We start from the raw sequence: 12,254 nt of genomic DNA, 5'->3' as shown, positions 1-12,254 counted from the left end.
CAGTGGCCGGATCTCAGCTCACTGCAAGCTCCGCCTCCCGGGTTCACGCCATTCTCCTGCCTCAGCCTCCCGAGTAGCTGGGACTACAGGCGCCCGCCACCTTGCCCGGCTAGTTTTCTGTATTTTTTTAGTAGAGACGGGGTTTCACTGTGTCGTCCAGGATGGTCTCGATCTCCTGACCTCGTGATCCGCCCGTCTCGGCCTCCCAAAGTGCTGGGATTACAGGCTTGAGCCACCGCGCCCGGCCTATAAAATTTTTTTTAAAAAAAGGTAGGCCAGGTGCAGTGGCTCATGCCTGTAATCCCAGCACTTTGGGAGGCTGAGGCGGGCAGATCACAAGGTCAGGATATTGAGACCATACCGACTAACATGGTAAAACCCCATCTCTAATAAAAATACAAAAACAAAATTAGCCGGGCGTGGTGGTGGGAACCTGTAGTCCCAGCTACTCGGGAGGCTGAGGTGGAAGAATGGCGTGAACTCAGGAGGCGGAACTTGCAGTGAGCTGAGATCGTGCCACAGCACTCCAGCCTGGGGGACAGAGAGAGACTCCATCTCATAAATAAATAAAAGCTGAACGTGGCGAAGCAGTGGCTCACACCTGTAATCCCAGCACTTTGAGAGGCCGAGGCAGGCGGACTACTTGAAGTCAGGAGTTCAAAACCAGCCTGGCAAACATGGTGAAACCTCTCCTCTACTAAAAATACAACAACTAGCCAGGTGTGGTGGCAGGCGCCTGTAAGCCCAGCTACTCAGGAGGCTGAGTCAGGAGAATCACTTGAACCCAGGAGGTGGAGGTTTCAGTGAGCCGAGGTCGCGGCACTGCACTACAACCTGGGCGACAGAGTGAGACCCTGTCTCAAAAAAATAATAAAAATAAAAAGGTGAACTTTATAATATGTGAATTACATACCAATAAAACCCTTGGCTGGGTGCAGTGGTGGCTTACGCCTGTAATCTCAACACTTTGGGAGGCCCAGGCAGGCGGATAACTTGAGTCTAGGAGTTTGAGACCAGCCTGGACAACATGGCGAAACCCCATCTCTACAAACGACTAGAGGGGTGTGGTGGCGCACGTCTGTAGTCCCAGCTACCTTGGAGGTAGGAGGATGACCTGAGCCCGGAACTGTGATCACGGCACTGCACTCCAGCCTGGGTGATACAGTGAGACCCTGTCTCCAAAAAAAAAAAAAAAAAAAAAAAGCTGTTAAGAAAACTGAGTCCAATCTGAGCACCACGGTGGCGTTAGTGGGACATACGGGCCATCCGGCCGCCTCACTGATTCCCTGACAGCTACCGCAGCACCCCAGATCCTGGGCGAGGAACCAACATTCCAGGCCTGCCCCAGCTGGCTGGGCACCAGAAGCCCACTGTGCGCCCAGCCCAGAACCCCCAGTGGACCCATCACCCACGCTGTTCTGCGGCTGCCCAGCCCCTGAGCTCCCACTGGGTCTCAGAGCTGTCTCTCCCGCTGCCCAGAGAGGGGGACAAACAGAGGCCTCGAGGACATCCAGGCCTCACATGGCTGGCGCAGGAGCGTGAACAGATGCTGGAACCCCATAAAGAATGCCTGGGATGTAAACATCTACAAAGTCCAGGACTGACGCTCAACTTGCGAAAATCTTCTTTACCATAGGTCCAAGCATCTGCCAATCATCGCCCCAACCACGCACAGTCAGTGCCGCCCACCTCCCACCTCCTGGCTGGACACAGCCAGGGCGGTGCGGATGGGAAAGCCACAGCCCCGATCTGGGCCCATTTGCAACGGCAGTGGTGATTTTCACATTTGCAAACAGGTGGAAAGAAAAGACACGAAAGCACAGTGTTTTGCAACAGGTGGAAATGACAGGAAAGGGGAGGGCCGGGGGACGCAGCCAGGTTATGCGCTCACGGAAACCCTGGGTGCCTCTATGGAGGCTCCACAAGGCGGGCACACTCCCTGCCTTCGAGCCCTCTCTCACTGGGGTGGAAAGGGGAAGGGAGGCATGGCGGCCTTCTGCCTGGGCCCCCGCAGAACTCTGCCATGGGCTCTGCAGCAGCAGCTGGCCTTGCTGTCCCCCGAGAAGCACGGTGAGCCAGGCTGGGAGCAGGCGACCCCTTCCAGGCCTTCTCTGCTCCACCCCAGGAAACCACTGCCTACCAGAAACAGCCTACGGCACTGATTTATTTTATTTTAACTATTTTTTTGAGACGGAGTTTCGCTCCTCTCCCAGGCTCGCCCAGCCTGGAATGCAATGGCCCGATCTTGGCTCACCACAACCTCTGCCTCCCAGGTTGAAGCGATTCTCCTGCCTCAGCTTCCCGAGTAGCTGGGACTACAGGCGCCCACCACCACGCCTGGCTAATTTTTGTATTTTTAGTAGAGACAGAGTTTCGCCATTCTGGCCAGGCTGGTCTTGAACTCCTGACCTCAGATGAAGTAGCTAGGAGTACAGGCACATGCCACCACACCTGGCTGATTTTTGCATTTTTAGTAGAGACGGGGTTTCACCGTGTTGGCCAGGCTGGTCTCAAACTCCTGACTTAGTGATCTACCTGCCTCGGCCTCCCAAACTGCTGGGATTACAGACATAAGCCACCATGCCCAGCCCCGGCGCTTTTTTTTTTTTTTTTTTTGAGATGGAATTTCACTCTTGTTGCCCAGGCTGCAGTGCAATGACATGATCTTGGCTCACCACAACCTCTGCTTCCTGGGTTCAAGTGATTCTCCTGCCTCAGCCTCCTGAGTAGCTGGGATTACAGGCGTGCGCCACCACGCTCAGCTAATTTTGTATTTTTAGTAGAGACAGGGTTTCTTCATGTTGGTCAGGCTAACTCCTGACCTCAGGAGATCCACCCGCCTTGGCCTCCCAAAGTTCTGGGATGACAGGCGTGAGCCACCGCACCTGGCCAATTTTTTTTTTTTTTTTTTTTTGAGACAGACTCTCACTCTGTTGCCCAGGCTGGAGTGCAGTGGCGTGATCTCAGCTTACAGCAATCTCCGGCTCCCGGGTTCAAGCGAGTCTTCTGCCTCAGCTTCCCAAGTAGCTGGGACTACAGGCGCCCGCCACCACTCCTGGCTAATTTTTGTATTTTAGTAGAGATGGAGTTTCGCCATGTTGGCCAGGCTGGTCTTGACCTCCTGACCTCAGATGATCCGCTTACCTCGGCCTCCTAAAGTGCTGGGATTACAGGCGTGAGCCACCGCATCCAGCTAATTTTTGTATTTTTAGTAGAGACTGGGTTTCACCATGTTGGCCAGGCTGGTCTCAAACTGCTGACCTTGTGATCTGCCCTCCTCAGCCTCCCAAAGTGCTGGGAGTACAGGCGTGAGCCACCATGCCCAGCCCTCTTTTTAACTTATTGATGCTTTTTGGAACTTTCCTGTTTCTAACAAGATTACACTTTTTACCGGTGAGAGGGGGACAAGGCACGGAGTCCAGGGCTGCCTTTCTGGGAAGGAAGGGAAGGGACAGGACTCATGCTGGCTCCATCTGCCCCAACCCACCCCCCTTGGCGATTGCCCACGCTTTCCACACCACCTGGAGGACCGGACGCCTGAGGCTTGCCTGGAAGGTTCCAGACACTCGCTGCGAGACACAATCTGAGCGGACTTTATTAAGCTTCCCACACACAAAGGAGGCTTTTTCCCTGCAGCGCTGGCAGCAAGGCTGGCCAAGGCCTTGGGCCTCAGGGCTGGGCAGTGGACACCCCTTCTGCTTGACGGCACTCTGCACGTGGCAGCCTCCAGTCAGGACACACCAGCTCCCAGAGTAGGGGGACCCCCTGGCAGCACCCAGGGGGCTGGAGGAGTGGCAGTGGCTCCTAAATCACAGCTGCAAACTGGGCGGCTCCTGATGGCAGACGGTCCCTGCAGACGGTGGCCAGGAAGGGACAGGGCTCACCCCTCAGCCCAGGGGGCCTCACAAGGGCAAAGCCGTTGCACTCAGGGCCAGGATGAAATTGGACGCTGAACAGGAGTGAGGGTGCATCACTCACTTCAAGGCCGGTGGGGTCATAAGTTGTGGGGAGCTGCACCGCACAGTCCAGTCCAGGTCCTGCCAACTCCTCTGCCTCCCTGCCTCAGTGTTCCCTCCTGTTCTCCCATGCACTGGGCGAGACTGGGTTCCTGCAACCCTCTGGCCTGTCTCCACCAAGACCCTCAGGCTCCGCCCTACCATTCAGGTGCTCACATGAGCTCCTGGGACCTCCTGCACTGACTGTTCAGGAAAGCAGGGGGCTCGCACTCACAGTTAGGCTTCCTCCCCACAGCATCTGTCTTCCCTTTGACCTCGCATATACGTTTGTCAAAACTCAAACCAGACTTTTTTTTTTTTTTTTTTTTTTTGAGACAGACTCTCGCTCTGTCTCCTGGGCTGGAATGCAATGGTGGGATCTCTGGTCACTGCAAGCTCCACCTCCCAGGTTCCAGCAATTCTTCTGGCTCAGCCTCCTGAGTAGCTGGGATTACAGGCATGCACCACCACACCCGGCTAACTTTTGTATTTTTAGTAGAGACGGGGTTTCACCACGTTGGCCAGGCTGGTCTCAAACTCCTACCTCAGGTGATCTGCCCACCTCAGCCTCCCGAAGTGCTGGGATTACAGGTGTGAGCCACTGTGCCCAACCCCTAAGGATGGGTTTCTGACTGCTAGGAGAGTGGCTGTCACTGGCCCCTTTAGAGGGCACCTGCTACCCCCAGCACAGGCTCTGCCCAGCCCCTGACCAACCCATCTCACAGAGACCAGGCATGGGCAACTGCTCCACCGACTCCAGGCACTGGCCTTCTACCCGCGTCCAGACTGGGTGCTGAGATATCAGAAAGGCCAGGTGGAAACACGCCCCTCCCAGCCGCTCCCATTTAACCCCGACTGCTCCAGCTCCGGAGTACAAACTTCAGAGCCTGTGTCCCTGGTTTCTGCATGTCACAGCCCGCATGCTGATTAAGAAGTGTGTTGGCTAGTTGCGGTGGCTCACGCCTTTAATCCCAGCACTTTGGAAGGCTGAGGCAGGTGGATCACAAAGTCAGAAGTGCAAGACCAGCCTGGCCAAGATGGTGAAACCCTGTCTCTACTAAAAAAAAAAAAAAAATACAAAAATTAGCCAGGTGCAGTGGCAAGCGCCTGTAATCCCAGCTACTCGGGAGGCTGAGGCAAGAGAATCACTTGAACCCAGGGGGCAGAGATTGCAGCGAGCCAAGATCGCACCACTGCACTCCAACCTGGGCAACAAGAGCGAAACTCTGGTCTCAAAAAAAAAAAAAAAAAAGTGTGTGAGCCCCAGGGCCCCTGAGCAGGAGAGAGGTGAGAGCAGACAGGGCAGGGGCCCCTCCCCGGACCTCCTTCCAAGGTCATGGTGCCCTGTGCAGGGTGTCCCTGCCAGTCCCTCGAGGCCTAGCCCAGTAGATAAGGTCCTTTCTTGGAAACAGGAGGCAAAGTTATGAAAGTTAAGAGGGCTGGGAGAGGGGCAGGGCCCGCCAGGCGACGGCAGGTGCAGCCTGTCTGGTTGCGATAAGGAAGGGACACCCCCCCCCACCAGCTGGGAGAGGCTCAGGCCGGCCCCTGCTGCCCTCGGTAGGAGCTTCTCCGCGCACAGATGCAGAGGCGTCCGGGATGCCCAGCGGCAGCCCCATGCCTGAAGAAGTCAGTTTGAAAAGTAAGGTCTTCCGGATGCAATTCGGGAGGGAGGCACAGTCCTCCTCGGGCAGGGCTGCCAGCGCTGGGGGCCAGGGATGCTTCCAGCGTCACATCCCTGGCAAATGAGGAAAGGCTACGTTTCCCTCCTGCTGGCTGATAAGCCGGTGCAGTTATTTTTGGCAGCCCAGGGTTCCCCTCCGACAGGATAAACAAATCACATTTTCTCCTGGCCCCGGTAACCGCCACACATTGCGCAGAAAGCCTGCTGGCGGCCGCACACAAACTCTCGGCGCCCAAATAAACAGGCTCATTCCACTGGGCGCCTCTGCTCCTTGGACAGCTGGGGGAGCCACGGGGCTAGACTTAGGGGATTGGGGGCCGCTCCCTTCTCAGGAGGGTTTCGCTACCAGGGCGTCCAAGCAGAAGAGCCCAAGCAAACACACGCCCCGCTACGACAACTGGCTCTGCCTGAGTGAAAGTCCGTAACGCAGGCCTCCGACCAAGCTCTCCCTGGCACGGAGGACACAGGCGCCGGCCGGGTCCAGCTCTGGGTGTTAAGAGGAAGTAAGGGAGGGAGGGAGGAGAGAAGGAAGGAAGACAGAACCATCCGCACAGTGACTGGCCTGCCCGGCCCGGCCCCGGCCCCGGCCCCAGCAAGCCGTACTTACTTCTTCACGTTGGCCTCCCCGTTGGGGATCCTTCGTAACTTCTTCTTCTTGAGGATCTTGACGGCCCTCCTGCACAGCGTCTCCGAGTCCAGCACCTCCTTCACCTTGCCGTAAGAGCCTTCCCCCAGCAGGTCCCCCATCAGGTACTTGCCGATGAGCTTGGCCCGCTTGCGGCGCGGCTGGTAGATGACCTCGGTGGAGTCGATGCGGTGGATGAACGTGTCCATGCCCACCGACATCAGCTCGCCCTCCGTGAACATGCCCAGCTGCTGCGGGTCCACCACCTCCATGCTGGACCCAGGGTCCTGGAGTCCCGCCGCCAGCCCTGAGTCCGCGGGTGAGCGGTCCTTGTGTTCCGACTTCCCTTCTCCAAAATTTTACAAAGAAAAAAGAAAGAAAAAAAGGCAACAAAAACCCCAAAAGGAAGGGAAAAACCCTTCTTCCAACAGAAACGATTGTCCTACACGTCAGTCCCGGCTGCGAGTCCGAGCCCGGTGCAGGGTCTGCAGACCCGCGGGCACCGGGCGTCCGGGACGGCGGCTCAGACGCGAGTTGCAGTGGGACCCGGGCCTCGGAACTGGGGAACGGCCCGGTCGGGGTCAACTTTTTCCTCGGAGGCCCTGGGTAGGCCGGCCGGGGCTTCTCAGTGCTAGGTCATCCTCCGGGGACCTCAGGCCCACGGACAAGCGTGAACACGGCCAAGCGCGGTCTTCTCCGGGACGCCCATCCCACAGGCGGGGTCCGCGACGTCGCTGCCCCCCTGGACTCCCACACCTGGAGAGCCCAACTTCGCTGGGGGTGTCTCCGGCGACGCCCGGGTCCCGCCGCCTGTCCCAGCCGCAAACGCTCCGCCGCGGACTACCGAGCGGACCTCCCGGGGGGCGCCGACTCCCGACGGCCCGGGCGAGCGTTCGGCGGGGTGGGGGCGTCCGGGCAGCCTCCCGCCGCGGCCAACAGCTCCGCTCAGGGCTGGTCGCTGCCCGGCGCCCGCGAGGGCCCGCACTGGGCACCCCCCGAGCCGACCCGCGACCCCCGCGGTGGTCGCCGGGGCCAAGCAGGCGCCCGCTCCCCGCAAACGTCTGCCCGAGCGCGCGCCCCACCCCGAGTGCCCTCAGCGTCCGGTCCGCGGGACGGCGCGGCGGCGGGGGCTCCACGGGGCCCCGGGCGGCCGAAGCGGCACAGGCCGCAGGCTCCGGGGCGGGGGGTTCCCGAAGGTGCCGGGCCCCGGGCGGCGCGTCCCCCTCGCCGCGGCCGCCGCGCGTGTGGAGGAGGCGGAGCGGCGAGGGGGGCCCAGCCCATCCAAGGCCGCGGCAGCAAGTTCCGCCGCCCGCGCTCCCTTCGCCGCCCCGCGCCTCACTCGCGGGCGCTCCGGGCCGCCTCCCCCTTCCGCGCCCGACACGCCGCCGCCATCTTGTTTACCTCCCTCCCCCTCCCTGCGCCGCCGCGGACGCCGCACGCCCGGCCGCAGGACACGCCTCCTCGCGAGGACGACGTGTCCACCCGTTGGCTGAACCTGCAATCCCCGCCCCCCCTGCCCGCCCCACCGCCGCTGAGGATTGGAGCGTTTGGACCCGGCCGGGCGCCCGAACGGGGATTGGTCCGCGCTTGGCCCCGCCCGAGGGGTGGATACGGCCCGCTCATTGGCCCGCGGAGACGCCCGTCAGGGGCAGGGGGCGGGAAGCAGGCATAGGGAGGGGAGGCCACGGCTGCGACCTCAGAGGGGCTGGGGACGGGGGTCGTAGGTCACCGGTGCCAACGGCCTCGCTGAACAGCCGCGGGGAGGGCTCAGCCTGGTGGGCGAGAACTTGGGCTCGCGGACCTGAAAGGAGCGGGGCCACCCCAGCCAGAGCCCCTCCCCCGGATCCCCCTTTGGGGGGAGGTCAAGGGTCAAAAAGTAACCCAAAGAGGCCAATTCCAGTCAAAAATCCTTGTTTTAAGGCTCTCTTGGGCCAGGGGAGAGAGAAACGCTCAGGGCGGCCTCTACCGTGTCGGAACTCATGGGGGAAGCCCCAGGACAGCGCTGGGACGAGCCCAGCGGGGGCTTCTGGTGAAAAACAAGAGTTGCCAAAATATGGCTTGATAAGGTTGAAAATATTGAACCCTCCTGTGCTAGCCCCGTGCTTTCCACCTTTTCCTACACTAGCGCCACGTTGTTTTGCTGGAACAAATTATCTTGCTGCAACCTCCGCCTCCTAGGTTCAAGCGATTCTCCTGCCTCGGCTTCCCGAGTAGCTGGGATTACAGGCGTGCGCCATCATGCCCGGCTAATTTTTGTATTTTTAGTAGAGATTACAGATGCACGTCTGTAATCCCAGCTACTAAGGAGGCTGAGGCAGGAGAATCGCTTGAACCTGGGAGGCGGAGGTTGCGGTGAGCTGAGATCATGCCATTGCACTACAGCCTGGGCAACAAGAGGGAAACTCCGTCTCAAAAAAAAAAAAAAAAAAAAAAAAAAAGATCTCTCCCAGAAAACAGAAGATGAGTAAACACTCCCCAGCCCAAATTTATTTTGATATCTGTTTTCTGGACTGATAGCTGGCTCATACTCAAACTTCTTGGAATCTGGGGATATGCTGGATAACTGTGGCATCCGTAGGTCCCACGCCCCTTCAGAGAATTGCAGGACACATGGAACTGACTCAGGAAATACTTGGTGACCATTATAGAAAGAAGCCTTGAAGATGAATTCTCGGCTCAAAAGCCACCTCCTCCAAGAACCCCTCCTAGTGATTCTCTGAAGTGCCTGGATGGACATGTGCTGTGTAAACTACACACGGAATTTCTTTTTTTTTTTTTTTGATATACATAATTTTATTACAAAATTTTTTAAAATGCAGCATCCTAAAAAACAAAAAAATTTACTATTGATACTAATTCCTACAAGTCTGGTGTGCTGCCATACACAAGAAATTTTTAAAAACCCATTAAATGGCCGGGTGCGGTGGCTCGAGCCTGTAATCCCAGCACTTTGGGAGGCCGAGACGGGCGGATCACGAGGTCAGGAGATCGAGACCATCCTGGCTAACACGATGAAACCCCGTCTCTACCAAAAGATACAAAAAACTAGCCGGGCGTGGTGGCGGGCACCTGTAGTCCCAGCTACTCCGGAGGCTGAGGCAGGAGAATGGCGTGAACCCGGGAGGCGGAGCTTGCAGTGAGCCGAGATCCGGCCACTGCAATCCAGCCTGGGCGACAGAGCGAGACTCCGTCTCAAAAAAAAAAAAAAAAAAAAAAAAATAGCCGGGCGAGGTGGCGGGCGCCTGTAGTCCCAGCGACTTGGGAGGCTGAGGCACGAGAATGGCACAAACCCGGGAGGCGGATCTTGCAGTGAGCTGAGATCTGGCCACTGCACTCCAGCCTGGGCGACAGCGCGAAACTCCCTCTCAAAAAAAAAAAAACAAAAAACCCATTAAATATTTAGGGACATTAGGCAGGTCATGGTGGCTCACGCCTGTAATCCCAGCGCTTTGGGGGGCCGAGGCGGGTGGATCAGCTGAGCTCAAGACTTCAAGACCAGCCTGGCCAACATGGTGAAACCCCATCTCTACTAAAAATACAAAGCTAGCCGGGCGTGGTGGCGCACGCCTGTAATCCCAGCTACTTGGGAGGCTGAGGCAGGAGAATCGTTTGAATCCGGGAGGCAGAGGTTGCAGTGAGCTGAGATTGTGGCATCACACTCCAGCCTGGGGGACAAGAGCGAGACTCTGTCTCAAAAAAATATATATATATATATATAATACACACACACACACACACACACACACACACACACACACACACAGGGACACTCAACATCAGAAGCTGTAAACTCTAACTGCATGTAGTAGCCCATTGAAAAACTACAACCTGCATCTTTTTTTTTTTTTTTTTTTTTTTTTTTTTGAGGCGGAGTTTCGTTCTTGTTGCCCAGGCTAGGGTGCAATAGCGTGATCTCGGCTCACTGCAACCTCCTTCTCCAGGGTTCTAGTGATTTTCCTGCCTCAGCCTCCCAAGTAGCTGGGATTACAGGCACCCACCACCACGCCTGGCTCTCTCTCTTTTTTTTTTTTTTTTTTTTTGTATTTTTAGTAGAGACAGGGTTTCACTGTGATGGTCAGGCTGGTCTCAAAGTCCCGACCTCAGCTGATCTGCTCACCTCGGCTTCCCAAAGTGCTGGGATTACAGGCATGAGCCACCACAACCGGCCAACCTGCGTGTTTAAAAAGTATTTTCTCAGGCTGGGTGCTGTGGCTCATGCCTGTAATCCCAGCACTTTGGGAGGCCGAGGCGGGCAGATCACAAGGTCAGGAGTTCGAGACCAGCCTGGCCAACATGGTGAAACCCCGTCTCTACTAAAAACACAAAAATTAGCCGGGTGTGGTGGCACACGCCTGTAATCCCAGCTACTTGGGAGGCTGAGGCAGGAGAACTGCTTGAACCAGGACCTGGGAGGCAGAGGTTGCCATGAGCCGAGATCACCCCATTGCACTCTAGCCTGGGCAACAAGAGTGAAACTCTGTCTCAAGTATTTTCTCTAAAGAGAATCTTATCAGCTATACAAAAACCTGTAGAGTTTTATACTGAAGCTAATACTGAAGTACACTTGAATTCACATTCTTAGCAAAACACGCACACTGCACAGGAATCATTACAGGGTAGCCATTTATTCTTCATCTTCAACCTCTTCCTCCTCATCTTCATCTTCCTCCTCCTCCTCCTCCTCCTCATCTTCTGGTTTGTTCTTCTTCTTTGAGCCCTTCTTTCCTGCTTCACTTTTGCCCTTGGCACGATATGCAGCAATACCCTTTTCATATCTCTCCTCTAGCTTAGCTGCTTTCTGTTCACATGGTTGTTTATCTTTGGCCGACTGCCCAGACCACATTTCACCCAGTTTCTTTGCAGTTTCCCCGACGAATAGGCCTGGGTGTCCACTTATGATCTTTGGGCGATGTTCAGAGCAAAACAGGAAGAAGGCAGATGGTGGCCTTTTAGGAGCATTGTGATCCTATTTCTTTCCTTTCTTATCCTTTCCTACCTTTTGGAGGAACGTCATTTTTCATCTCCCTGTCGTAACGAGCTTTGTCACTTTTTGCCATATCTTCAAACTTCAACTTCTCCTTTGCAGACGTGGTCCTTCCACCTCTGCAGACACTTCTTGGAGAATTCCACGAAATTGACGGAACAGTCTGAGTGTTTCTTCCTGTGTTCTTCCTGGCAGGTCTACATGAAGAAGGCGTAGGAAGGCGTTTTACCCCTCGGCTTGTTGGGGTCTCTTTTACCCGTGGTGATAAAACAGCGTCCACCTGGTGTGAGCTTTTCCTCAGAGTCCTGCAGAGCAGCCAGACCCGACAGAGACGCTTCACCCGACACTGAATCTCTTTTTTTTTTTTTTTTGAGACAGAGTCTCGCTCTGTCGCCCAGGCTGGAGCGCAGTGGCATGATCTTGGCTCACTGCAATCTCTGCTTCCCAGATTCGAGCAATTCTCCTGTCTCAGCCCCTGGAGTAGCTGGGACTACAGGCATACACCACCTTGCCTGGATAATTTTTGTGTTTTTAATAGAGACAGGGTTGGCCGGGCGCGGTGGCTCAAGCCTGTAATCCCAGCACTTTGGGAGGCCGAGACGGGCGGATCACGAGGTCAGGAGATTGAGACCATCCTGGCTAACACAGTGAAACCCCGTCTCTACTAAAAAACACAAAAAAATTCAAGCCTGTAATCCCAGCACTTTGGGAGGCCGAGATGGGCGGATCACGAGGTCAGGAGATCGAGACCATCCTGGCTAACACGGTGAAACCCTGTCTCTACTAAGAAATACAAAAAATAGCCGGGCGAGGTGGCAGCGCCTGTAGTCCCAGCTACTCAGGAGGCTGAGGCAGGAGAATGGCGGGAACCCGGGAGGCGGAGCTTGCAGTGAGCTGAGATGCGGCCACAGCACTCCAGCCTGGGCGACAGAGCGAGACTCTGTCTCAAAAAAAAAAAAAAAAAAAAAA

General features: G+C 56.4%; 1 protein-coding gene and 1 pseudogene across 3 annotated transcripts in view; both read right to left on the bottom strand.

The window, feature by feature from the left end:
* Window positions 1-7,684, bottom strand: part of STK11 (serine/threonine kinase 11) — a 25,070-nt gene extending 17,386 nt beyond the window's left edge. For 2 of the 3 annotated variants that reach the window (XM_025367500.1, XM_025367502.1), the window contains exon 1: window positions 6,284-6,912. In XM_025367500.1, coding sequence (XP_025223285.1) covers window positions 6,284-6,573 — 290 coding nt within the window. In that variant the 5' untranslated portion in view covers window positions 6,574-6,912. Of the gene's footprint in view, window positions 1-6,283 lie in introns of all 3 variants that reach the window. The other variant, XM_025367501.1, reaches the window with a different exon arrangement.
* A 3,241-nt stretch (window positions 7,685-10,925) lies between these two features.
* The window catches only part of LOC112612792, a 41,806-nt pseudogene continuing 40,477 nt past the window's right edge, over window positions 10,926-12,254 (bottom strand).

This window comes from Theropithecus gelada, chromosome 19 (assembly GCF_003255815.1).
Source record: "Theropithecus gelada isolate Dixy chromosome 19, Tgel_1.0, whole genome shotgun sequence".
Lineage (NCBI taxonomy): Eukaryota > Metazoa > Chordata > Mammalia > Primates > Cercopithecidae > Theropithecus > Theropithecus gelada.
The sequence above is the reverse complement of the archived record's forward strand: the minus strand, read 5'-3'. Positions and strand labels throughout refer to the sequence as shown.